The sequence below is a fragment of the Pan troglodytes genome, chromosome 5 (genome assembly GCF_028858775.2).
Source record: "Pan troglodytes isolate AG18354 chromosome 5, NHGRI_mPanTro3-v2.0_pri, whole genome shotgun sequence".
NCBI lineage: Eukaryota > Metazoa > Chordata > Mammalia > Primates > Hominidae > Pan > Pan troglodytes.
This window is the reverse complement of record NC_072403.2, coordinates 13,244,509-13,270,910: the sequence shown is the minus strand read 5'-3', so window position 1 is coordinate 13,270,910 and position 26,402 is coordinate 13,244,509. Positions and strand designations below refer to the sequence as shown.

General features: G+C 39.8%; 1 protein-coding gene across 1 annotated transcript; it reads left to right on the top strand.

Moving 5' to 3' along the window:
• On the top strand, positions 1 to 25,823 carry SSR1 (signal sequence receptor subunit 1). The gene is made up of 8 exons (XM_003311094.7): positions 1 to 398; positions 3,418 to 3,530; positions 9,810 to 9,897; positions 11,876 to 12,138; positions 14,633 to 14,709; positions 15,452 to 15,530; positions 17,925 to 18,018; positions 23,460 to 25,823. The coding sequence occupies exons 1-8, from the start codon at positions 320 to 322 to the stop codon at positions 23,525 to 23,527; spliced, it is 861 nt and encodes a 286-aa protein (XP_003311142.1). The 5' UTR covers positions 1 to 319; the 3' UTR covers positions 23,528 to 25,823.
• The last annotated feature ends 579 nt before the right edge of the window (positions 25,824 to 26,402 follow it).

Sequence of the window (26,402 nt, the reverse complement as noted above, 5' to 3'; positions counted from 1 at the left end):
GGAAGTAAAGAACTGGGCGGAAAGAACGGCTAACCGCAAGCTGCCGGGTCGCAACTGCGGCGGAAGGCGGACTCTCGCGGGAGCCACAAAGAGGCAGCAGCCGGCCACGTGACTTCCCGGTGGCCTGCTCTCCCCACCTCTCCGCGCTGAGCAGCCACGTCGGCGGCGTTCCCTGGTCCAGGGAGGGGCGTGGCAAAGGCCCGTGCGTGGTACGTGTCCCGCCCCTCGCTGCCCGGAGCCCGGATGACGAGTAACGCCATTACCGCCGGAGCGCCGAGAGCCTTAGCCGACGGAAACTGGACACTGGACCGGCAGCGCCATGAGACTCCTCCCCCGCTTGCTGCTGCTTCTCTTACTCGTATTCCCTGCCACTGTCTTGTTCCGAGGCGGCCCCAGAGGTGAGGCTAGGGGAGTGTGCGGAGGGGATGGCCAGGAAGGAGATGCCAGTGATGGCAAGTTTGAAGTTGGGGGCGGTGGCCGCTCCGGGTCCTGGGGTCCGCGTCCACCCCGCTGGCCTCTCTCCGCCCTCTCCCCAAGCCTAGGCTCGTAGCAGCAGGGGTCCCCGCGGGCGCTGGAGACCCCGCTGCGGCCTGCCCCTTGCACGCGGAGCGCGGGGCCGTGCCCGGGCGACCTTGCTTCGTGGCCGGCCGAGGGCTGGGCTTGCTTCTCTTGCCCTGGACCCTCGCCTGCAGGAGCGGCCAGAACTGGAGGGTCCTCGGCTGCAGGAGGAGGCGCTGGACACGGCTGCGCTCCGAGCGCGCCGCAGCCGGGCTGTTTCTTTTGGCCGCCTCCGGCTCCGCTCCACCCCCAGCCCCTCGCGCTCAGGGCTGACGTGTCTTTAGCTTCCACGCCGGGAGTCCGTCTTCATTCATTTGCCAAAACCCTTGTTTTCTACACATCTAAGCCATCAGAGTGTCTTGTTCAATGGTTATCTGCCTTGTTCACGCCCTGCTTGACCCGTATGTGTTACTAGGAGGCTTGATTTCAGAAAAACTACCCCATCGTCACCCCCGTTATCCGCCCCTGCTGCCAAGCGGACTGAAGAATCCCTGTGGGATGTCTCCCTTCTGCCTTCTTCCTCTCCTTTTCTTTCCATGGAACAATTTTTTGTTTGTGGAAACATCGTATTGTGCTGAAAAAATGTGGCCTACTTCGAGTGTTTTTAATACATAGATTTATTCTTTCAACAATTAACCCAGCAGTTAAGTGTGAAAATAACTTAGCAGAATATAAAAATATGGCAACTTGACTTCCTGCACAGGTTTTGTCATGAACTTCGACTTTCTGATTTGTAAAGTGAAATAATTAGTCTGACTAAGCAACTAGAATTCCCTTTCATTCTGTAAGTTTAAGCAAGCTGTGTGTCTTAACGGTAGTGACAGGTATTCACGAGTTGTTTTGCGATGAAAAGTGAAGTGACTGGCTTCTGTTTAATGGCTAGAAAACCAAGTGGGAGAATTAAACAACTGTTAATGAGTTCATCTGCAGGTTTAGCAAGATTTTTAACTTTAGGAGTCGTTTGCTGGTACTCTTTAAGCTTTTTAAAAGAAAACTTGACAAATGTAGTTTTAGTTTTAGAACTATTTATAACTATTTTCAAGTTGTAAAAACTTTCAAGAAGCATCAATTCATTATCTAAACTGAATTAATATCTTGTAAACATTTTTTGTGAGTAACGGTTTTTGTGTTTGGTTTTTCCAGTTGAATGAAGACTGTTAGACTTCATGGGGACAAAATTGTTATTGGTTAACATTAAAATAATAAAATTGTTTAATATTTATGAAAGACCTTTATATTCTAAAGTGCTCAAATTTAACCACGACTTTAAATTACTGTATCAGACATGGTATTTTTCTTACTGGTTTTTGAAAAGGACTTGTAAGTTATGAATGCACTATTTTAGGCTTTGTTCAGCAGGCAGTGAAATCTCTTTAGTTCATAATGCATGGTTCAGTGTTCTTTAATATTTTGCAATAAATCTTAGCAGCCAGTGAGAACTTAAAGACATGGAAAAGACTGCAAATGCATGGTCCTTAACTGTTTCTCCTGGGTAAAAACACGCTTCCCTTCCCATGTTTTTTATCCACAGAATTGCCACATCATCATTTTTTCTGAGAGATGTTGGAAGACACTAGAACTTTGAAATTCTTTTTATGGTCTTGCCTGAAATAGATATAATGTGACTTACTTAGAGTACTATTGTCTATAAAACTGTGATTTACCTTTTTTTTGCATTATACCTGTACTTTGTAACACTAAGTTTGAGAAAAAATATCTTAAAACATGTTTGAAGCCACATGCAAAAATAATTGGATTCTTTCTTTGCTATCAACCCTGAAGCTACCAATACAGTTTTTACTAAACAATGTTTTTCATGCAAGCCAGTTTTTACCATGGATATGATTACAGATATTTGTTCCTTGGCTTACAAACTATCCAGTTCTAAGAGTTTCAGCTGTAGTCACCTCTGATAACAGTGTTTCCTACATAGAACATTAGAACTTAAGAATGCTTTATTTTTTTATTTTTATTTTTTTTGAGACGGTGTCTTGCTGTGTCGCCCAGGCTGGAATGCAGTGGTACAATCTCGGCTCACTGCAACTTCTGCCTCCTGGGTTCAAGCGATTCTCCTGCCTCAGCCTCTGGAGTAGCTGGAACCACAGGTGTGTGCCACCACACCCAGCTAATTTTTGCATTTTCAGTAGAGGCGGGGTTTCTCTGTATTGGCCAGGCTGGTCTTGAACTCCTGGCCTCAAGTAATTCACCCGCCTCAGCCTTCTAAAGTGCTGGGATTACAGGCATGAGCCACCGCGCCCGGCCAAGAATGCTGTTTTCTTTTAAACGTGGGGGTTGTTTAGTTTGCTTTGTATGGTTAATGACAGGGATTACATTTAGAAGTTTCTTATCTTTGCAAAAAATTATTTTCCTTAATTTGCTTAACAAAGTTGCTTGAAGTTCTTTGTGCTTCAAGGCATCTTTAGTTTGTGCCATTCATTTTTCCATCTCTTGGGCACTTTTTGAAGTTAAACCGCATTTCCCATTAAAAATAAGATGGAAGGCAGGGAACAGTGGTTCACGCCTCTAGTCCTAGCTACCCAGGAAGCTGAGGTGGAAGGATCACTTGGGCCCAGGAGTTCGAGGCTGCAGTGAGCTATGACTGCACAACTGTACTCCCAACCTAGGCATCAGAGCAAGACCCTGACTCTTAAAAAAAAAAAAAAATTGATATGCAGTTGTTAAGACTACTAGTAAACTAAAATAGAAATATTCTTCGGTGCATTGTAATTGGCATGATTCAGGTGAACTGGGAGATTCTGTTAGTCCAAGGGAAGTTTTTTTTGCCTATACCTGATGTTAAAAAAAGAAATTAGTATTTCAGAGTAAAGGGTAACTGCTTTTTCTGTATTTTATCATTAGGCTCGTTAGCAGTGGCACAAGATCTTACAGAGGATGAAGAAACAGTAGAAGATTCCATAATTGAGGATGAAGATGATGAAGCCGAGGTAGAAGAAGATGAACCCACAGATTTGGTTAGTGTTACATACTATTTAATATATGTAAAATGTATGTAATTGTATTCATCTGTTCTCATGCTGCTAATAAAGACATACCCAAGACTGGGTAATTTATAAAGGAAAAAGTTTTCATTGACCCACAGTTCAGCATGACTGGGGAGGCCTCAGGAAACTTACCATCATGGCAGAAATGGAAGCAAACATGTCCTTCTTCACAAGGTGACAGCAAGGAGAAGTGCAGAGCAAAGGGTGGGGAAAGCCCCTTATAAAAACCATCAGATCTTGTGAGAACTCACTTTCACGAGAACAGCATGGAGGTAACCGTCCCCGTGATTCATTTACCTCCCACCAGGTTCCTCCCACGGTGTGCAGATTATGGGAACTACACTTCAAGATGAGATTTGGCTGGGGACACAGCAAAACCGTATCAATAGTACATCTAGAATTTATCCTTACTTACTTATTTTTAGAGACAGAGACTTGCTCTGTTCCCCAGGCTGGAGTGCAGTGGCATGAGCATAGCTCACTGCAGCCTCGAACTCCTGGGCTCAAGTGATCCTCTTGCCTCAGCCTCCTGAGTAGCTAGGACTACCGTCATGCCCCAACAAGCCCGGCTAATTTTTGTAATTTTTTTTTTGTAGAGACAGGGTCTTGCTATGTTGCCCAGGCTAGTCTGAAACTTCTGGGCTCAAGTGATGATCCTCATGCCTCAGACTCTGAAGGCACTGGGATTATGGACATGAGCCACCACACCTGGCCTAGAGCTTATCTTTATACAGAAATTTAAAATCCCAACTTTTAGAGGTTTGTTAATGTGATCAAAGTGAATTGAAGTTGGGAGAATAGGCACCAGTCATTGAGAACAGAGCATAAGTATTTTCTGGAACAGGGAAGGAGACATGAAATAGTTAACAATTCAGGATCGTGGTGACATGAGTCTAGAAGGGTAACAACATAGTAGAAATAGCACTGGACCTCATGGTTTCATAGATTTGGAATACCTGCTGCTTACTTTTCTGACTTATCTCTGTGGGTCTCAATTTCTTTTTCGCTTGCTTGCTTTTACTCTGTTTTTATTCTTTTTGCTTGCTTGTTGTATTTCTGAATCCTTATGTGCCAGGCACTGTTCTTTGTGCTGGATGGGCAAACCAGATATTTTCTCTGCTCTTTCAGACTTTGTTTTTGGGGCAGTTATATGTGTTTTAATGGCAGGGGGTGAGAAGCAGACAACAAACAGTATGTAAAATATATCTGGTGAAGAATAAGGGGGTTAGAGAAGATCTCTTAAAAGTTGTTCAGCTCTGAAATGTTTACTATGTAATACAACAGTAAGAATATTGGGCTGGAATTGGGATCATTGCAGCATGCATCTAGTTAATTTTATTTCCTCTCTGGAACGACTATAATCCATCCTACACAGCTTTTTTTCTTTCTATTTTCGTGTCATACTTGAACCTGGAACCTCTCATGATTCCAGATTTTGTCATTTCCTTCAAAATTAAACCACTAGTTCCCTATTTTCTTATTTCAGTATCAAAATATTTATTCTTATATATAGATTTCTGCTTCTTTTTTGACTTACTTTCATTTTTATGGAATATGTCTTCCAACTAAGCAAATCTGTTGCTATTTTATTGGTGTTTTTGAGTTATCATTTTTATGCTTCTGCACCTACTGTTTTATCTGGATAGGATGTCCCTAGTAATTTGTGAACTCTCCTAATTTCCCCCTCTTTAGGAACTCCTTACTGATTATCTGTGAGTCAAGCCTTTCATATGTATGTATACACATACCTTTAGGGTTTATGTTAAGACTCCACGTCTTCAACCCAGCCTGCATTAAGTGAATAGCTTTAACTAGATTAATACATTTCTGCTGCATTGTTGTTAATAAATATTTGACTAGTTGTGGTAAGATAACTTAGAGTGATGGTTGGAAGGGACTCCATCTAGGAATTTAGGATTAAAGATGGTATTTGGGGCACTGAAATTTGGGCATGTACTGAAATTTATTGATGAATTATATCGTTGTTACCAATTATATGAAATTACTTGTGCTCTCTGGCACTAGAATGTACTTATTGTGGAGGAAGAGGGTAGAAGAGAGATGCTGAACGCCGTGAGGCACGCCTGTAATCCCAGCACTTTGGGAGGCCAGGACAGGAGGATCACTTGAGCTCAGGAGTTTGAGACCGCCTGGCCAAAATAGTGTGACACCATCTCTACTAAAAAAATTAGCTGAGTCTGGTGGCTTGTGCCTGTAATCCTAACTGTTGAGGCAGGAGGATCACTTGAGCCCAGGAGTTCAGTGTTACAGTGAGCTATGAGTGTGTCACTGCACTCCAGCCTGGGTGATAGAGTCAGACCCTGTCTCTAAAAAAAATTAAATAAATAAGTAGAGGGTAGGGAGTAGAGAAGGGAACTGTTAGATCCTTGATAGCCTTGTGTCGTTGACCAGAACTTTTCCATATCTTAATTTCTCCTGTCTTGAGAACCATTAGAGGAAAAAGAACAACTCTGATTATCCACTTTCTACCCTGGCCAATTAGTACAGAAGTGTTAGTACCCTCTGCTTTGTTACTTATCTCAAATCAGAAAATAATTAAGGTAGATTGAAATAGAAAGGCAGGAAAAGTATTACCTTCCATTGTACTAGACCACACCAGCAGGGGTAGGCTTGTGTGTAGACTGTCTAAGAAAGATGGGCCCTCAAAGGCAAGGCTGCTACAGAAGTCACCTCCAGAACTGAATGAGCTAGAAAGTTCACCTACTGCTGCTGTTCCCAAGATTTCTTTATCACCCTATACTCAGCTGCCAAGGCATCAAGGAATTGGGAGATATGGAAGGATCCTTTGCCACTGGGCCAGTATCCTGGAGTCAAGTGAAGGAAAAGGGGGTTTTTCATAAGATCTAAGATATCAACAGCTGGTTTAGACACAGGTTATTGGTTTAGAATTTTTGAGGGCAAACCTTTTTTTTTTTTTTTTAAGTCACCTTGGGCTTTCCCCCACCCCCCCGACCACCCAGACAGAGTCTTGCTCTGTCGCCCAGGCTGGAGTGCAGTGGCGTGGATCTCCGCTCACTGCAAGCTCCACCTCCCGGGTTCACGCCAGTCTCCTGCCTCAGTCTCCCGAGTAGCTGGGATTATAGGCGCCCGCCACCACACCCGGCTAATTTTTTGTATTTTTAGTAGAGACGGGGTTTCACCATGTTAGCCAGGATGGTCTCGATCTCCTGACCTCGTGATCCGCCCGCCTCGGCCTCCCGAAGTGCTGGGATTACAGGCATGAGCCACTGCACCTGGCCTAGTCACCTTGGGCTTTTCTAACCCGTTGATTATTCTTTTACTCTATAAAACTGGGTCGCAATGGAACTTGCCATCATTCCTGAAAGGTTTTTTTGTCCTCCCCATAGAAATGAGAGAGGTTTTTGTTTTAATTTTTATTAAAACAAGAGCTGTAGTAGTAATAACACTAACTTAAAAAAAATTATTTAGCCAGGTGCAGTGGCTCACGCCTGTACTCCCAGCACTTTGGGAGGCTGAGGCGGGTGGATCACGAGGTCAGGAGATCAAGACCATCCTGGCTAACATGGTGAAACCCTGTCTCTACTAAAAATACAAAAAAATCTGCCGGGTGTGGTGGCGGGCACCTGTAGTCCCAGCTTCTTGGGAGGCTGAGGCAGGAGAATGGCGTGAACCTGGGAGGCAGAGCTTACAGTGAGCTGAGATTGTGCCTGGGCACTATACTCCACTACACTCCAGCCTGGGCAACAGAGCGAGACTCCGTCTCAAAAAAAAAAAGTTATTTAAAGTAGATGATATATTCAAATGGCTCAGAACTTACAAGGTACAGAATATATGATGAAAAGTTTCCCTTGTGTGCCTTCCAGCCATGAAGTCATCTCCCTGTAGGCAAGCAGTACCACCAGTTTCTATACTCTCCTCTGGAGATTGTTTGCAATAGCTGAAATATTCTGGAGTTTTACCGGGTAGCAGATACTAAGCGTTATACATCTTACATGCTGAATAGCTGTAAGATAAATGAGTTACTTAGTTTTCCACAATCAGTGTTCCAAACATTTGCCATGTTTAAATCCCTGAATGAGTTTTCAGTCTTGGCAGCAACATTGCCTTCAGTGTCAGAAAGTGAAGAAGGCCATCAAGCATGAACTCTATCAGATTTTGTATTTTCTACTTCCAAATATATTATTCACCCATCGTTCTGCATTTTCTTCTTAATAATGAGTTGTCCTTGTTCTCTTCTAAGGCTAACCCTTCCACCTGTGTTCATCTCTTCCTGCGGAATTTTGTTACATTATTCTTTCCTTTTGTTACGTCAGGCATTAATCCTCCTCAGTGATTTGATTCTGTTAAGCCACACATCTGCTTATACTGTTCATCCACATTTGCTGCACCTACTTATCTTTACCAACACCGGTGGCTTCTTGAAAGAGAAACAGGGACAGCTTTTCTCTTCTGCTCACTTCACATTTATTCTCTATCATGGTCTGGTCCCATATATCTAGTAAAACTAGTATTGCTAAGGTCATCAGCAACCTAATTGCCTAATTCCTTGTTTTCCGTTGTTATCCTGTTGTAGCTCTTTTCCAGCTCTTCACAGGATAGTTTCATCTGAATGCTCCATAAGTACTTCACATTTTATATGTCCAAATCTTTTGCCATGTGTCCTATCTCCATAAACTCTTTATTGTTTTGATATGGCTCCAGTGATTCAAGCTGTTGTCCTGTTACTTCTTCCGTTTGTTTTTATTCCAAAACCCATTAATCAGATATCAGGGATTTCTCTTGCTGAAATATACCCTGTTCCTGTCTATCCCTGTCATTTATGGTTTCAGCCTCTCTGTCTCTGTTCTCTTTTCCTACTTATGGGTCTCTTTTCTCAGAATAGAAACTTACTCTTACTAAATGAATGAAATCATTAAGGATACTTAAAATATAACTTACAACACAGTTTCACAGTCATTGAACAAGTGTGTTTGAGTGCACTCTCTCTTAAGTGCATGAGCTGGATGGTGGAGGATTTTTAAATTATGAGATAATCTTTGCTCTTGACAAGTTTTATCTATTGGAGGAAGGAGTATTTTATGTAAGTGAAAAGTTAAATGCCAATAAACAATGGCATCCTGAAGCATCTCAATTTATTAAGAGTCTGGATACTTCAAAGGTGTGACTGTCTCTAATCCATATTGATGCCTGGAGAAATGATGCTGCACTGTGTTTAAAGTTTTAAATAAAATTTGTTCACATTTTAAAAAAATTTGTTGAGATACAGTTTATGTATCATAAAATTCATCTGTTTTAAACATACACTTAGTAAATTTACCAAGTTCTGCAACATAAATTCAGTTTTAGGACGTTTCTATCAACCCAGGAAGATCTCTGGTCACACTCTTTTTTTTTCCTTCAAAATTATGTGACTGATCCTCACAGGAAAATTTTGTTAATTAGAATGGAAATCTCTGTAGGCTGTTAACAAGGTACTTGAGAGCAGGGGTGGGCATAATGTGGTTGCAAGCCACATCTAGCGATCCCCATTCATTTACGTATTGTCTGAGGCTGCTTTCACACAGTAGCCCCAGAGTTGAGTTGAATAGTTGCAAGTGAGGTCTGCAAGGCCGTATTTGCTATTTGGCCATTTACAGAAAAAGTTTACCAAACTCTGTTCTAGAACCTTGGAGTTCACAATATGGTCTGAATACCAGCAGCTTTGGCATTTTCTGGGTGCTTGTTAGAAAGAGAATGATAGGCTTTGCCCTAGACCTGAATTAGATCTGCAACGTCCCCAAAGAATTGGTAGGCACATTACTGTTCAAGAGGCACTGCTCCAAAAGTTCTGTTTTAATTAATGAGGTATGATGAAATTCTTATTGCTAATCCCAGCAAAGCTGTAGAGAAGCAATATTTCTTCCTAACATAAAGTGAAGTCTTTATTTCTTTTTTTTGAGTCGGAGTCTCGCATTGGGGCAATCTCAGCTCATGCAACCTCTACCTCCCGGGTTCAAGCGATTCTCCTGCCTTAGCCTCCCGAGTAGCTGGGATTACAGGCACGTGCCACCACACCTGGCTAATTTTTGTATTTTTAGTAGAGAATGGGGTTTCGCCATGTTGGCCAGGCTGGTCTCAAGCTCCTGACTTCAGGTGATCTGCCTGCCTCGGCCTCTTAAAGTGCTGGGATTATAAGCGTGAGCCACCGTGCCCGGCCAAATCTTTATTTTTAAATAATGATTTTTTTTTCTCCCATAGTAATCTCCTCTTAATTGTTCTTTTTCTTAGGTAGAAGATAAAGAGGAAGAAGATGTGTCTGGTGAACCTGAAGCTTCACCGAGTGCAGATACAACTATACTGTTTGTAAAAGGAGAAGGTAATACAGAAGTATTAGTTTTAATTCAGATGTAGGCATTTTAAAACGACGAGCTTGTTCATATATATCTGAATACCCATATCTGTAAAGTAATATTGTTGGCATTTAAAGGGAATACGTAGGTGATATAGACACAATAAAAAATAAACCAAGGGGAAAAAATAAAATAAATACTACCTAGTTTAACTAGAAATTGACTGTCCTTTTCAAAGATTTTGTTTTTGAGACAGGGTCTGGCTCTGTCACCCAGGCTGGAGAGCAGTGGCCCCCTCTCGACTCACTGCAATCTTCACCTCCCAGGTTTAATCGATTTTCCTGCCTCAGCGTCCTGAGAAAGATGATGTTTTAAAACTTTTTTAAACTGCCACAGCAAAGTAACTTTGTCTTTTTTTTTTTTTTTTTTAAGATGTAGTCTCGCTCTGTCACCCAGGCTGGAGTGCAGTGGTATGATCTCGGCTCACTGCAACCTCCGAGGCCTCCCGGTTTCAAGCGATTCTCCTGCCTCAGCCTCCTTAGTGGCTGGGATTACAGGCACGTGCCACCACGCCTGGCTAATTTTTTGTATTTTTAGTAGAGACAGGGTTTAACCATGTTGGTCAGGCTGATCTCGAACTCCTGACCTCGTGATCTGTCCGTCTCGGCCTTCCAAAGTGCTGGAATTACAGGCATGAGCCACCGCGTCTGGCCCTTTGTCACATTTTGAGTGTTAACCATTAATGAGATACTTAATTTTTCCAATATGGTCTAGGTTAGAGCCTAGGTTTTTTTTTGTTTGTTTGTTTTTTGAGATGGAGTCTTGCTCTGTTGCCAGGCTGCAGTGCAGTGGTGTGATCTCGGCTCACTGCAACCTCTGCCTCCCAGGTTCAAGTGATTCTCCTGACTCAGCCTCCTGAGTAGCCGAGACAACAGGCACGCTCCATCACGCCCAGCTAATTTTTGTATTTTTAGTAGGGATGGTGTTTCACCATGTTGGCCAGGATGGTCTCAATCTCCACCTCATGATCCGCCCGCCTCTGCCTCCTGAAGTACTGGGATTACAGGTGTGAGCCACCACACCCCGCCAGTGCCTAGGTTTTATTAAAAGAAAATAATTATGGCTGATAATTTATCGAGGGCTATATTCTCCATACTTGGCATGTATTATTTAGTTCTGACAAACCCACTGAGCGTAGTCATTGTCGAACTGAAGTTTGGAGAAGAAACTGGTCAGGGCTCCCGGTTCATAAATAGATTGGAGAACACAGGATCCAGACCTAGATCTGTTGGCCCCACAGCCTGTGCTGTACTCAGTGAAACTCAGCTTTGTAGACTACCGTATAATTATTGAAGACTTAATATTGAAAGTTATGAATTTTCTTGGTCTTCTTACATTTTCTGTTTTATTCCCATGTGCTTTTGAACTTTATGCCTGTAGGAAGTATAATTTTATTATGCTTTTTTTCTTCCATTTTTGTAGCTACATCCTTGGGTCTTAACCTTCAAATTTGCATTTTGATTAATTGCTTAACGTGGATTGGGATTGCCTGATTAATTTTTATGTTCTAACAGATGCTAGTTTTCAGATGAAACTCTTGGACTTTATCTTTTCTTCATTCTTCTCTCTATTTACCTGCACAGATAACACTAAGCTGGAGGTGAAGGTGACTTCACCAACACACGTAACCCTGCTGCTTGATTATTTCACTGCCAAAAATACGCAACTCTTTTTTACCACATGATTTGGATGTGATCTGGTCTGAAATTGCGACGCTTATTTGAATGCTTATGTGGGAGTGCTAGCGTACAGACAAAAGGGTTTCAGCCTATACAGCAACTTGAATCAATTTCTAGTTAGTGGGTGACTGGAGTGCTCTATTGGAAGGGATTCTGACACCAAAGTCCACATGAAAGGGTGCCAGAATCCATTAGTAATGCCTTTTTAAATATTTTGTGCTCTTTCCATGTGTTCTAATTTTCTTGTCTCTATTTTGTTTCTCAGATTTTCCAGCAAATAACATTGTGAAGTTCCTGGTAGGCTTTACCAACAAGGGTACAGAAGATTTTATTGTTGAATCCTTAGATGCCTCATTCCGTTATCCTCAGGACTACCAGTTTTATATCCAGAATTTCACAGCTCTTCCTCTGAACACTGTAGTGCCACCCCAGAGACAGGCAACTTTTGAGTACTCTTTCATTCCTGCAGAGCCCATGGGCGGACGACCATTTGGTTTGGTCATCAATCTGAACTACAAAGATTTGAACGTAAGATCCTCTAAACCTTCTTTTTGTTTAAGTTAGAGATGGATGGGGGCGGTGACGTTGTTTAATAGAATATATCTGTTCATTCAGTTGCCTGTTTTGTGGTTGAACCTGTGATAGCCACCAGGGAAGCAAAGATAAATTGCACGTTTCTTCTTCAAGTCTAATCCAGTGGGGGAGGCATATGAAAACAGGCACTAGAACATGCTGATAAGTGATGCATACTGGAGATAAGGGGAATAAGGTGCTATTGTGTGGGAGTGGAAGTGAAAATGGAGATGTAAGTAAAGCTATGAGCCGGATCTTAATGGGAAAAGGAGCAGTAAGACACACAATGGAGTCTACAGCTTATTCAGATGTTAAGATCTGTGGCTGGGTACGGTGGCTCACACCTGTAATCTCAGCACTTTGGGAAGCTGAGGTGGGTGGATCACCTGAGGTCAGGAGTTCGAGACCAGCCTGGCCAACCTGGTGAAACCCTGTCTCTACTAAAAATACAAAAATTAGCTGGGCATGGTGGCAGTCGCCTGTAATCCCAGCTACTCGGGAGGCTGAGGCAGGAGAATCACTTGAACCTGGGAGGCGGAGGTTGCAGTGAGCTGAGATCGCACCATCGTACTCCAGCCTGGGCCACAGAGTGAGACTCCATCTCAAAAAAAGAATAAAAGATCTGTCAAATAATTTGTTTTGTACCTCCTTTTGTTGCTTGCATTTTGCCCATTTTACTACTTCTGTTTGTAAATTTAAAGACTGTCTATAACTGTTTTCCTATCATTTTATGTACTCATAGATAAAATAGAACCATATATTTTCAATGTAGTTTCAGCAGCAAGGTTTATCGTTTACTTTTTGATTTAGGAGAACCAAATGTCCTAATATAAGCTCTGATGCCTTATGATTTTTAATAGTGTATATATATATCAGTCATCAATGACTGAATGAGAGAACCCTAGTAGAAATAGGTCCTCTAAATGAGAGCACATCTAAACCATTCCTCTGTCAGAAAGTTTTCAGACGAGGAAATTTTATTTTCTCTTGGAAGCTAATTCAACCTTTTCATTACCCTGGTGTTAACATGTTTACCTTGTGTCTGAGTTAAATTTCTAGTGCTGCAATCAAGTTTTCTTTTTTCTGATTACTTAGTAGAGGAAAGGAAGTATTTTCATCCTGTCCTCAAAATAATAACTTACAGTTATTACTTAACTCTATAGTTAAGTTGCTTAAAGAATTACTGATTTTAGCTTGTTTTTGAGTAGAATAAAATTTAATCCAACAGGTATATATGTAGTTTTAGTTCCTTCTTTTAAATTCACCTGTACCACTTTTTTTTAATCTGTGTATTATTCCTGAAATTATCAATAGAGGAATGCAAATTGAAGGATCTTGAAGTAAAACTTACATAATTACAGTTTAGCAGTAAGTGACAGTTTTGACAATGTACTACCTTTGTGAAGAATAGCTATGTATTGCCCCAGTGAGTCTAATGCATTTGAAAACTGAAATTGTGAACTGATAAAATTATTTCAAGATCACAACATAAAAATATTTTCATACCTAAAGTGACCATCCCATTTATTATGAAGAAATTGGTTTCCAGCCCACTGTCTTTTTTTTTTTTTTTTTTTTTTTTGAGGTGGGAGTTTCGCTCTTGTTGCCCAGGCTGGAGTGATCTCGGCTCACCGCAACCTCTGCCTTCCGGGCACAAGTGATTCTCCTGCCTCAGCCTCCTGAGTAGCTGTGATTACAGGCATGCGCAACCATACCCGGCTAATTTTGTATTTTTAGTAGAGAGGGGGTTTCTCCATGTTGGCCAGGCTGGTCTTGAACTCCTGATCTCAGGTGATCTGCCTCGGCTGGCCTGCCAAAGTGCTGAGATTACAGGTGTGAGCCACCGCACCCGGCACCACTGTCATTTTAGAACATGAATTTAACTTTTGTTCGATCTAGTTCTTAAAATGACCTGCTTCTGCAGCTGCCGCTGTACTCTTCCTTCCTTGTTTTGAAGGATTGCAAACAACAGAAGGTAAAGCTTGTTGACGTAAGAATGCTGTGAGCTTTGTTTCTTTCTGCACATTTTATCTCATTTTTATTTTACTCTCTGGGTCCTCACACCACCACCCCTACCCCAGAAGAAAATTCGGGGGACAACTTTGGCAAAGTTGGTGACTTTTTTTTAAGGGGTGTGGATCTCGCTATGTTTGCTAGGCTGGACTCACAAGTCCTGGGTTCAAGCAGTACTCCTGCCTCAGCCCCCGAGTACCTGGGACCACAGGCATACGCCATCTCACCTGGCCCAGAGACTTTTTATTTTATGTGAGAAAATAACAATGTTGAGTCCCTGCCACGGAATATTGCAGTTACATATGAATTTGTTGAGTCTTCTAAGTGATGGGAAGGCTATATTCAATCTGTTAGAGTAACTGTTTTAAGTAATGTTACATGTTTTACTTCCTTTATTGCATTTAGATTTTTCTGATTATTTTATTTTCTTAAACAGGGCAATGTATTCCAAGATGCAGTCTTCAATCAAACAGTTACAGTTATTGAAAGAGAGGATGGGTTAGATGGAGAAACGTAAGTGAAAGTTGTAGTATGGAGATCTTGATTTTGCTCGTAAAGTAAGACTGGAAAGCTTGCTCTGTTTCAGCATTGTTTTAGATGTTGATGATGGAATGAACTGTATAGATTTGGTGAAATCCTTACGATATTCATTCATACTTCAGATGATTCTTATAACTATAAAAGTCAAATTAGGAAAGATAGTTGAAACTGATGGAAGAATCTCTTTAAAAGTTAGTATTGGCTTTCTGTCCTTCCTCTCATCTAAATTTTCTACCTCATGCTTATAAACTGTTCACCAGCCTAAAGTAAGTCTCGTGCCTCGGAAATTACTATTGAAAACATAAGTTAGAAGATTTTATCTTGAAAAATGTAAGTGTTCTTTCTGAATGATGAACTTTTTTTACTCTAAACTTACATATAATTCACTTAAGGTGATTTTTAAATTGGATTGTGCAAAATAATGTAATATTCCAGGGAGATGAAAGCTAATGCAATTATTTTATAAACCGAGCTGTTGAATACAGCATAAATTGTAATTCTATTTTCAATTATAGAGTTTTTTTTAATTGACTAATTGCTCTTAAAGGTAATTTATAAAACAACTGCCTGGATTTAAGTTGAATACAAAGCATTTTATTCCTTTTCGCCACAAGTTATTTGGAAAGCTTCTATCATGTGTTATAATTATAGTTGTAATTAGCCGTGGTATTTCCTCTGAATTAAAGACAGTTCATATTTTCTCCTTTTGTACCAGAATCTTTATGTATATGTTCCTTGCTGGTCTTGGGCTTCTGGTTATTGTTGGCCTTCATCAACTCCTAGAATCTAGAAAGGTAATTATGGATGAACACCTCTTACAGCCGTGTTTCAAAAGTTGTTAAGTACTAAGTTAAGCACAGTCTAGTTCTTCAGCCTCATACTGTCACTGTGGGTTTGTATACGTAGAACTTCGTTGTACCTTTTTAAAATAAAACCTGAAGCCTTAGATATGTAAATTGATTCATTTAAACTTACTTTCTTTTTTTTTTCTGGAGACAGAGTCTTACTTTGTCACCCAAGGCTGGAGTGTGCAGTGGTGTGATCTTAGCTCATTGTGGCCTCAACCTCCTGGGCTCAAGTGATCCTCTCAACTCAGCCTCCCGGTTAGCTGGGACCATAGGTGTATGCCACCACACCCCGCTAATTTTAAAATTTTTTGTAGAGGCAGGGTTTTGCCATATGCCCAGGCTGGTCTCAAACTCCTGAACTCGAGCAATCTGTCCACCTTGGCCTCCCAAAGTTTTGGGATTACAGGTGTGAGCCACTGCACCTGGCCTCATTTAGACTTTCATACACACACACAATTAGTGTCCTTCGTGCCCTCCAGAGTGATCTTTACCTTTGGATTGGTATTGTAGCTCTTAATGCTAGAATTTTTATTCCCTAAACTCAGATTTTATTGTTCTGTTTACTATACTTTTTCATGGGTATGCTATTTTATCTGCAAGTAACCTAGCTTTTATATTTTCTTTAATATTCTTTTTTTTTTTTTTTTTTTTTTTTTTTTGAGACAGTCTGGCTCTGTCATCCAGGATGGAGTGCAGTGGCACAATCTTGGCTTACTGCAACCTCCGCCTTCGGGGCTCAAGTCATCCTCCCACCTCACCTTCCTGAGTAGTCGAACTACAGGTGCACGCCACCACACCCAGCTAATTTTTGTATGTTTTGTAGAGACAGGGTTTCGCCATGTTGCCCAGGCTGGTCTCGAACTCCTGGGCTCAAGCTGTCCTCTCATGTTGGTTTCCCAAAGTGTTGGAATTGTAGGCATGAGCCACCACACTCAGCCTGCGTTAATACTCTTAATTATAGAAACAATCCTTAATTAATAAACAAGTCCTTTCATTGGAAAAAGAACTAATACATTTTGTTCTCTCAGTCAAAATTCTGTTTTTGTGGTTAGAGTAATAAAATGGTAACACCTAGGGTCTGCCACGATCATGGTTCTCACTCTGGATTCATTCCCTACCACATCCTTATTTCCCTCCTCTTCCCCATTCCCTCACTCACCCTCCTCCTTTCCTTCCCTCCAGCCTACAAAAACAAAACCTATACTGTTTCTCTCAGTGGGAAAATATAAACAATTTAATCAAATATGTTAATATAATTCATTAGACCCTAAACAGTTGCTAATCATTTTGGCGATTATTTATTAAGCCTTAAGTCAGGCAGTCAAATCTATATTAAAATTAACAATGAATGTTATTAATAAGCTCTTTCTCTTTAAAAGAGAAATACTTTGTGTTTAAATGTTAATTTCTAAAACTCGCTTTGCCTCATTGTCATAATGGTTGGAATTTTTGCTGTAAATTTATATATTAGGTATAACTGCATCTCCATTTTTCTTCCATTTAAATGAAACTATTTTTAAGTTATCTCTCCATGTACTTAGGTTCTAACTTAGGGATTATATAATTAATACTGTTTCTTATGTAGATAAACTGAGGTTTGTTGGTTTCTTGGGGTTTTTTTTAAAGCAAGGCTAAATGAGTCATTTTTACTTTCTAGCAGTTTTGCCGTAAATACTCTAGGGAGAAAGTTTGAACTTCTTAAATTGAGGTGGTTAGCTTAATGAGATTTTATGGTTTCGTTTTGTTTTGTCTGTGCCAACTGTTTAATTGTATTTAGCTTACGATGCAGAAACTGCCTGCATGTAACATATCAGCAGTTATCCTGAATTTTGTTGAATATAGAAATAAATTTATTCTTTGATTATAATTTGATTCCTAAAGGGAAATAAAGTCATTGTATAAATAGATACTCTTACGTGGTCCACCAATGGTACAGTAACATGAACCTTTATAGCAAGGGGAAAGGTCTTTAAAGCCTGAAAATAAATGTGATGAAGATTTATTCTTTATCATCAGTACTAGACATGATTTTCTCCTTCCCTTTAATAAAGTATTTGAGTAGAAGTATGTTCTAGGAAGACTAGAAGAGAATATAACTTGTTTACCAAGATATTTAAATTAAGTAATTTGATAGGTGTTTTAAAAATTAGAGTAAACAGCTGGTCATGATAGTATGTGCCTATAGTCCCAGCTACTTGGGAGGCTCAGGCAGGAGGATTGCTTGAGCCCAGGAGTTCCAGGCAGCCTGGGCAACATAGCAAGACCTCAACTCTTTTTTAAAAAATATTAAGTAAATGGTATAATGGAACTCCTTTAAAATATGTCTTTATGTTCTTTTAGCGTAAGAGACCCATACAGAAAGTAGAAATGGGTACATCAAGTCAGAATGATGTTGACATGAGTTGGATTCCTCAGGAAACATTGAATCAAATCAGTAAGTAGTCTTACAGACTCGGCTGGGAAGTTTTTCTCTTAATTGGAAATTAAATACCTTAGATTTAGTTTAAAAAAAAAACTTTTTCAGTACTATTTAACATTCATCTTTTCCATTACTTGTGTAGAATCTAGTATAGTGATTAATTAAGACCTTAAAGGTTTATTCAGTGTGTAGTCTTCTTATGCTTTAATTTGGAAATTCTTCCAGATCTGCAACTTATTTATGAATGTGTGAATTTTCTGTGTTCCTAATCCATTTCCTGTCTCTTTTCTTTCTGTTGCTTCAGTGCAGAGTAGAAGAGGTGAGGCATTTAATTTTTTAATGGTTTTTGCTAGAGTATTGGGGGCTCTCAAATAGCACATAAATATTTTACATCAAGTTTAATGAGTAATGGAACAATTTTTCTTACTACATTTTATTAGAAAAACTACCCAGTATAACTTGAAAGAATAAACCTAAAATATTACCTGACAATTTATTTTACAGATACATTTCAGTTTTATTACATATTCAGTTAAAATACTAATCTTTATAAAAGAATATAGAAATGTTTCTTCAATTGTAGGACATTTTAAAAATGTTTATTATAAAAGCAATACAGCCTCATTATAAAAAATTAAATAGTACAGAAGTGAAAAAAATAAGTCAATTCCTGACTTCATTAATCCTATTTATTTATTTATTTATTTGAGATGGAATCTTGCTCTGTCGCCCAGGCTGGAGTGCAGTGGCGCGGTCTTGGCTCACTGCTACCTCCGCCTCCTGGGTTCGAGTGATTCTCCTGCCTCAGCTTCCCAAGTAGCTGGGATTACAGGCACGTGCCACCACGCCCAGCTAATTTTTTTTGTATTTTTAGTAGAGACAGAGTTTCACCATGTTGGCCTGGCTGGCTTCGACCTCCTGACCTCAAGTGATCCGCTAGCCTTCGCCTCCCAAAGTCCTGGGATTACAGGCGTGAGCCACCACGCCCGGCCCTATTTTTCATAAATGGTATTATGTTTATATTTTCCATTAATTTCTATATATCTATAAGCATATACGCCTATTGTTTTTATGTGAGTATTTAGTTCAGATTGCATCATGCTGTCTACAACTTCAGTTTTCATACCTTGGATGTCTCTTTGTAGTAACTACATAAATATTTACTAAACTGTTTGTAACAACTAGACAATATTATTTTATGTATATATGTATGTCATGATAGATTAAACCTGTTCTGTATTGGAAGGATATTGGTTACTTTTATTTTTTCACTCCTACAGATGATACTGTAATGAATATTCTTATATATAAATTTATAGGATAACTTCTTAAAGGTAGAGTAACTAGGTCTAAGATTAAATACACTGAATTTTTATGGAAGGGACCCTATTTCCCTCCTAAAAGGGGAAAAAAAAGGTAGTGCCCATTTATGTTCTCAACCATGCACAATATTGCCTATTTAATCTGTCGGTATGATACAAAATGAGTGTCTGTTTCATTTGCATTTCTTTAAGAATGAGGTTCAGCTCCTTTATACATATTCATAGTTGACCCTTGAAAGACACAGGTTTGAACTGCGTGGGTTTCACTTTATATACAGATTTTTTCAATATAATTGACCCTCGGTATATTGGTGGGTTCCACATCTGCAACCAAAAGCAGATAAAAAATACAATATTTGGCCAGGCGTGGTGGTTCGCACCTGTAATCCCAGCACTTTGGGAGGCTGAGGCAGGAGGATCGCCTGAGCCCAGGAGTTTGAGACTAGCCTTGGCAACATAGTGAGACCCCCATCTCTACAAAGAATGAAAAAAAAATACATGTGTTGACGTGTGCCAAGGCTGAGGTGGGAGGATTGCTTGAGCCTGGTAGGTCTGTGATTGCTCCACGATGGTGCCACTGCACTCCAGCCTGGGTGACAGTGAGACTCTGTCTCAAAAAAAAAGGTGGGGGTGGGGAGGAAAGGAAATCATTGAGGAGCTAAGCTCTGAGGATGCAGAGGCATAAGAATGATATAATGGCCTTTTGGGACTCGGGGAAGGGTAGGAGGGGAGTGAGGGATAAAAGACTACACATTGGTTATAGTATACACAGCTTGGGTGATGGGTGCACCAGAATCTCAGAAGTCACCACTAAAGAACTTACCCATGTAGCCAAACACCATCTGTCCCTCAAAACTATTGAAATAATAGTAAAATAAAATCTATTAAAAAAAAAAAAAGGAAATCACAGTTTTTGCAGGATACCAAACCTAAGTACAGGGAAGGCTTTTTGTATCCACCGGTTCCTCAGTGCTGACAGCGGGACTTCAGTATGCCTGGATTTGGGTGGGGTTGCCGTGGGGGAGTAGTCCTGGAACTAATTTCCTGCAGATAATAGAGATGACTGTATTGGCTAGGGTTTCTTTTCCTGTGAATTGGCTGTTCAGGTCCTTTTCCATTTTTAAATTGTTTTCTCTACTGCTTTCTGTGAGCTAGCTGTCTCTTTCTGTGAGCTAGCTGTCATATTGCAGTATAGCAGTTGCTTTATGAAAGGTGGGTACAAAGTAACAAGAGCACAGGACGAGGTCAGCACTAGACCCGAGTCTTGAAAGGTTGGGTGAGAAGGAGTCTTTAAGGTTTTATGAGCTATGCTAACAACTTTTGACTCCTAGGTCAAAGAGAGCCACTTTAAAGGAGAGGAATTACAATTGTGTTTTAAAAATTATGGTAAGCTGGGCATGGTGGTGTGCACATGTAGTCTCAGCTACTGGAAATGTTAAGGCAGGAGGATCGCTTGAGCCCAGAAGTTCGAATCCAGCCTCGGCCACATAGCAAGTCTCCCATCTCTAAGAGAAAAAAAAGAAAAGAAAGGAAAAATTAGGATCACTTTGTGGAGGACTGCAAAGGAGCTGCTGGAAGCAGGGTTACCAGTTCCGTGATTTCAGTAAAGCACAGAAGTCACTGGGGCCTAAGCTGAGGCAGTGGTGATGGGAGTAAAAGGGAGTAGAAGGATGTTTCACAGGTGGAGTAGATGGGGTTTTTTATGACTGGATGTGTTAGTGAGGGAGGAATCAAAGAGCATTCTGAACTTAGGCAACTGGGTGAAAGCTGATCCCATTAATGTCCCATAATCTAGGAAAGAGAAGCATGGAAGGCTGAGGAGAGATGTGTTTGGATTAGCTATGCTGAATGTGAAAAACCTTTGGGACTCCCAGATAAGGATGTCCAGGAAACGTTTGAAAGTTCTGTTTCAGAGCACAAGTGAATCAAGATTTGGAAACATTGGGACATATAGCATCAGTGGTAGCTCAAGTCATGGGAGCTACACATCTGTTTTTTTTTCTTTTGAGACAGGATCTCACTCTGTCACCCAGGCTGGAGTGCAGTTACGTGATCGTGGCTCACTGCATCTTCGACTTCCTGGGCTCAATCCGCCCACCTCAGCCTCCCAAATAACTGGGACTACAGACGCACACCACCATGCCCAGCTGAATTTTTATATTTGTTGTAGGGAGGGGGTTTCACCATGTTGCCCAGGCTGGTCTTGAACTTACGGGCTCAAGTGATCTGTCCACCTCAGCCTCCCAAAGTGCTGGGATTATAGGTGTGAGCCACCATGCCCAGCTCACATCTGCATATAACAGTGATGCTCACACAGATGGCTGTTAAATCCTAGAGTACTTTTTGAATCCTCAAAAGACTATGTTCAGCATACTGCTTATTTGAAAAAGTTATTTAGAGATTGGTCGTCTGTAAGGGCAGTAGTTCCTAGTCTAACCTTTTTGAAAATCTGATAAAAGTTGTAGACTTTCTTCATCAGAAACATTTGTCTGTACTCACAGCTCAATTTTAGGTAAGTTGAAGAGCCCCTGAAACCATCCATTAGTAACCTACTTAATGAAGTAGTGAGAGCAGTTTTCTGGGTTTTTTTCACACTTGAAAAGTGAGGGCAGTTTTCCTGTGATATGTAGGCTCTGTCTTAATATTTTAGCCCTTAACTTTTTTTATTTTTCTGAGACACGGAGTCTTGCTCTGTTGCCCAGGCTGCAGTGCAGTGGTGTGATCTCGGCTCACTGCAACCTCCGGCCCCTGGGTTCAAGTGATTCTCCTGCCTCAGCCTTCCAAGTAGCTGAGATCACAGGCGTGTACTGCCACACCTGGCTAATTTTTATAGTTTAGTAGAGATGGGATTTCATCATGTTGGCCAGGCTGGTCTTGAACTCCTGACCTCAAATGATCTGCCTGCCTCAGCCTCCCAAAGTGCTGGGATTACAGGCATGAGCCACTGTGCCTGGCCTTAGCCCTTAATCTTAAGGAGATTTCTTTGAAGCAAAATGTGTAGTCTTTAAATATTCTTGGCTGGGCCAGGTGTGATAGTGTGTGCCTGTAATCCCAGCTACTTGGGAGGCTGAGGCACGAAAATCGCTTAAACCCAGGAGGTGGAGAGCAGAGATCGTGCCACTGCACTCCAGCCTGGGTGACAGAGTGAGACTCTGTCTCAAAAAAAAATAAATATTCTTGATAAACATTTACACATTTTCTAGGCATGGTGATCTCATAATTTGGGGGGTGGGAGATCTTTTGAACAGATTTTTTTTTTCCATTTTATGAAATGCTTACAGATAAGCCCCATGCTTTGGTGAAAATCACTTTCTAGCCCTTCACTTTTTTTAACTGGAAAAAATGATTTTTATTTCTAACTTATTCTACAGTATACAAACATACCAAAAAAAATCAATACGAAATCAATGAATGCAAAATCAATCAAAATCAATACAAAAACAATTATACAAGTAATTTCTAACTTATTCTAAAATCTTCCTAATATGTAAAGTACCCCCCAGAAAGTAAGACAAGACAATAATAGAGGGAAGGTACATACATCCAGCCTTTCACTTGTTGAGGAAACTTATAAATGACACCTCTTACCAAATGGAAGTAGAAAAACCCACCACAAATGTATTTTCTGTTAAATAGACCCTACTGAGAATCTAACATATGGGAGATACAGCTTGTGTGCATAGAATTGTTTTAGCATTGAAATACTGATTTCCTTTATTCTGCTGCTTATTCCAGGTAAATTTATGAAATTGAAAAATTATGCAAACTGCATGACTGCATTTGTAAATACAAAATCAGCAGTTTTTAAGTGTTTACTTATGCATGTATAAACTTGGTTAAGTTACAGAATTGAAGATTTTGCATGGTGTCTTCAGCAGTACAATAACCAAGTTTAAATCTCTTACCCACCCTAATTGCAAAACAGTTTCATTTTAATTGGAGTTACCTCTTGAAGGATTATGTTAAAGATTGTTTTTAAAACCTAGAGCTAGATAGGAGGCATTCATTATTAGATGGTATTCACATGTGTGTGTGTAACTTAGTGGTAAAGTTGAAGGTAAATACTTTTTAACATGTCTTTTGAATTCAATATACTTATAATAGGCAAGCTTAAAACTTTCTCTTTTCTTCCAGATAAAGCTTCACCAAGAAGGTTGCCCAGGAAACGGGCACAGAAGAGATCAGTGGGATCTGATGAGTAAATGTTCCTTTGTGCAACAATTCGGTCTTTACTTAACCTGCCCTAATATTTTTCGGCCTGATGGGAATTAGTGCAGAGAAGCCATGTCACCATAGAAGGCAACTCCTACTTGTGTGTGGACTGAGCAATCAGAGTCTGTGGCGATAATATTGCTGAAAATGCACTGCATTCATTTTTCTAAAGTAACAAATTTGGTTTTTTTTTAAACCATTAAAATCTATGTGTGTGCGTGTGTATGTATGTGAGCAGTTGGTCTTACCAGAATCATTGTTGAACTACCTGAAACAAGTCTTTAGAATACTAAATATAATGCTGTTGTCTCTTTCTTTTTGACATTTTCTGATTTTTTCCCCCAAAACTCAGTTAATATTTACCCACTATGATTATTGATGTCCTGCCTTGAACAGTTTTAAAGAAAACAATTTTTGGAATAGCTCAAATTTCAATTGATGGCACAAATTAGCATTTTGTTGTTGTTACTGTATTACAATTAGTATTCTAAAGGCAGAAGCAGAAGTAGCTGCTTTTTAGCAATAGAATTGTTTCAGTATTTTGCTGCTGTTTAATGCGCATCTTCAGAAAACTTCCCAGTGGCTTCAAGGAATTTGGGGATCTCTCTGGCAACAAATTGTGAAACATGAAATTTCTGCTGACTTTAATATATGAAACCTAATCCTGCCCCCTTTTATAACAAAAAGAAACTAGTACATTTGTGAAAATTGTGTTGTGTTGTCCATTGTTGCTCTAGTTCTGACCCAGAGGTAGCTCTGGAGTGATTTTAGACCTACTCACTCAGTTGTGTGTAGGTTTTTTTGTTTTGTTTTGAGAGAGAATTTTTCTCTCCTTAATAGAAGCATCCTTTTTAAAGAGAAGTTGCCTTGGTCCACACACTAAGCAGAAAACCAAGTTATCAGGACAGAGATATTTCCCAATTACTCCTAATCAATGAAGAAAGTGAGTTGGATATTTTTAAAGCAGTTAACTAATTTTTTCTTACCTAATCTTTTGGGAGTTTTGCTTGGTGATATAACCTTTTTAGTTAATCTGAAAGATTCCAAAAATTGTTCTTAAGTGCTTGAGACTGGAACCAAAATTAAGTTGTACTTCATAAAATCCTCTTATAGAGTTACTCTTGCCCTAGATTGTAAATTAAGTTTGGCATTATTGTCAGACTGGATGGAGGGTGAAGTAAAATAGTATGAACAATTAAGAGGCTCTCCCCCTCTTGTCTTTAAGCCATATTCTCCCACATGTATTTTGTAAGAAAATGTTAAGTCAAATTTTAGTGGCTCTTTAATTCCTGACCTCTTCATTCTCATTTTCAGTATAACCTCCCCTATGCTCATGCCCACACAGACAAGAAACAAAACGAAATACACGCAGAAAAAAGTCTTTCCAAACTGTTTTAAGTATTTAAACATCTGAGCCAAAGCAGATAGAAGTTATTGTATAATTGTTAATCACTTTGCAAATAGGGGCTATCAAATTACCTATATTGGCATTGCTGGATTATAAACTCTATATCTGTAATATAAAGTGTTTGAGTTTTTAATTGGGCTGTTATGATCAGTAGTTTATTTTGAGAAAGCTCTATGAGCTCTAAGTAACTGCATGGTTTTTTGTTTAATGTAATATAGGAGACCCTTCACATTCCCAAGGAATATATTCCAAAACATTTTTGTGAATATCTAAGTTTGTGAAACTACTAGGGCATGATACAGTAAGGTGTAATTACAGAATTTACGAAATGTAAATGGCCTCTACAGAGTTTTATGGAATACCTGGTACTAACGTAGGCAGTTGCAAAACCACACTGAGTTACAGCTGTCAGCCCTCCTCATTCCTAAATAACTTGCCTTACATATCAGCCCTCCCACTTCTGAAGTTCAAATTAGTGCCTCGGAAATGTAGAATTTATTATTTGTCATTTTTTTTTTTTTTTAGCATAGATTGAGAACAGTTGAACTCTTAAATCCTCAGATGCCAGGGGTCTGCTCTAGCATCAGTAAGTATTTAGCAGAAACTAACTCCGTAATGAATGGAATTCAATTCCACACATGGTTTGTTCAAGCACACTTAATAAGTAGCCTATTTTTTAAATGTCTTTTTAAAATGTAAATATTTGGATGAAGTTTTTCTTTGTTTTGATATATTCATTTGCTACACCAACTATGTTTTCAGAATTCATCTTTTGAACAACTTGGTTTCAGAATATGTAAAATGACTTTAAGGATCTTGTGTATCAAACCTGTCCCCAGATGTGTGAGAATAATGTGTTCATAAAGCATGGATCTCGCTTTGGTTGTATAGCTTCCTCATTTACTTCATGGTCTTACATAGCTGGTGACTTTCAGGGCTAATCTGCCCTCTAAAGCATTGTCCCAGGAGAGGAAAAGGAAATGGGACCTCAGAAGTAGAAGCCTCAGGGAAGGAGTAAAGTAGAAATCAGAAGAAAAGAAGCTTCACTTGATAGTAATAAGGTTTTTAACTTCAAGTAACTTCAGAAAATGTGATTTTGATAAGAGGAAAGGGCAAATTTAGACCTTAAAAAATATGGAAGAACTACTGCCTTAAAAGTGCATTTGTAGCACATCAGCCTAGAACTGTATCATGGCTGTGCTGGGGAGAAGTAAATGGTGGTAATGTAACATTGCCACCTTTACTTAATGATGTGTTATTTTCCAGGTACAGTAGATCAATATAGTAATAGGCGAGCCTCATATATAGCATTCATCTTGTACAATGATATCCATACCCTTGATATGAAGGAAAATTGACTTGGTTTGTGCATTTGAATACTGAAATAATTTTTTTAAACTCAGTGACACATACCATCTCTTGCCAAGACTAGACCCTGTATTTTAGTTCCTAAATTA

What these genes read in the sequence shown, in the direction of transcription:
- SSR1 (XM_003311094.7), top strand. Translation starts at nt 320, where the DNA reads ATGAGACTCCTCCCCCGCTTGCTGCTGCTTCTCTTACTCGTATTCCCT. An exon ending in AAGATGAACCCACAGATTTG is followed by an intron (nt 3,531 to 9,809) that starts GTTAGTGTTACA and finishes TCTTTTTCTTAG; the next exon opens with GTAGAAGATAAAGAGGAAGA. An exon ending in GATGGGTTAGATGGAGAAAC is followed by an intron (nt 14,710 to 15,451) that starts GTAAGTGAAAGT and finishes CTTTTGTACCAG; the next exon opens with AATCTTTATGTATATGTTCC.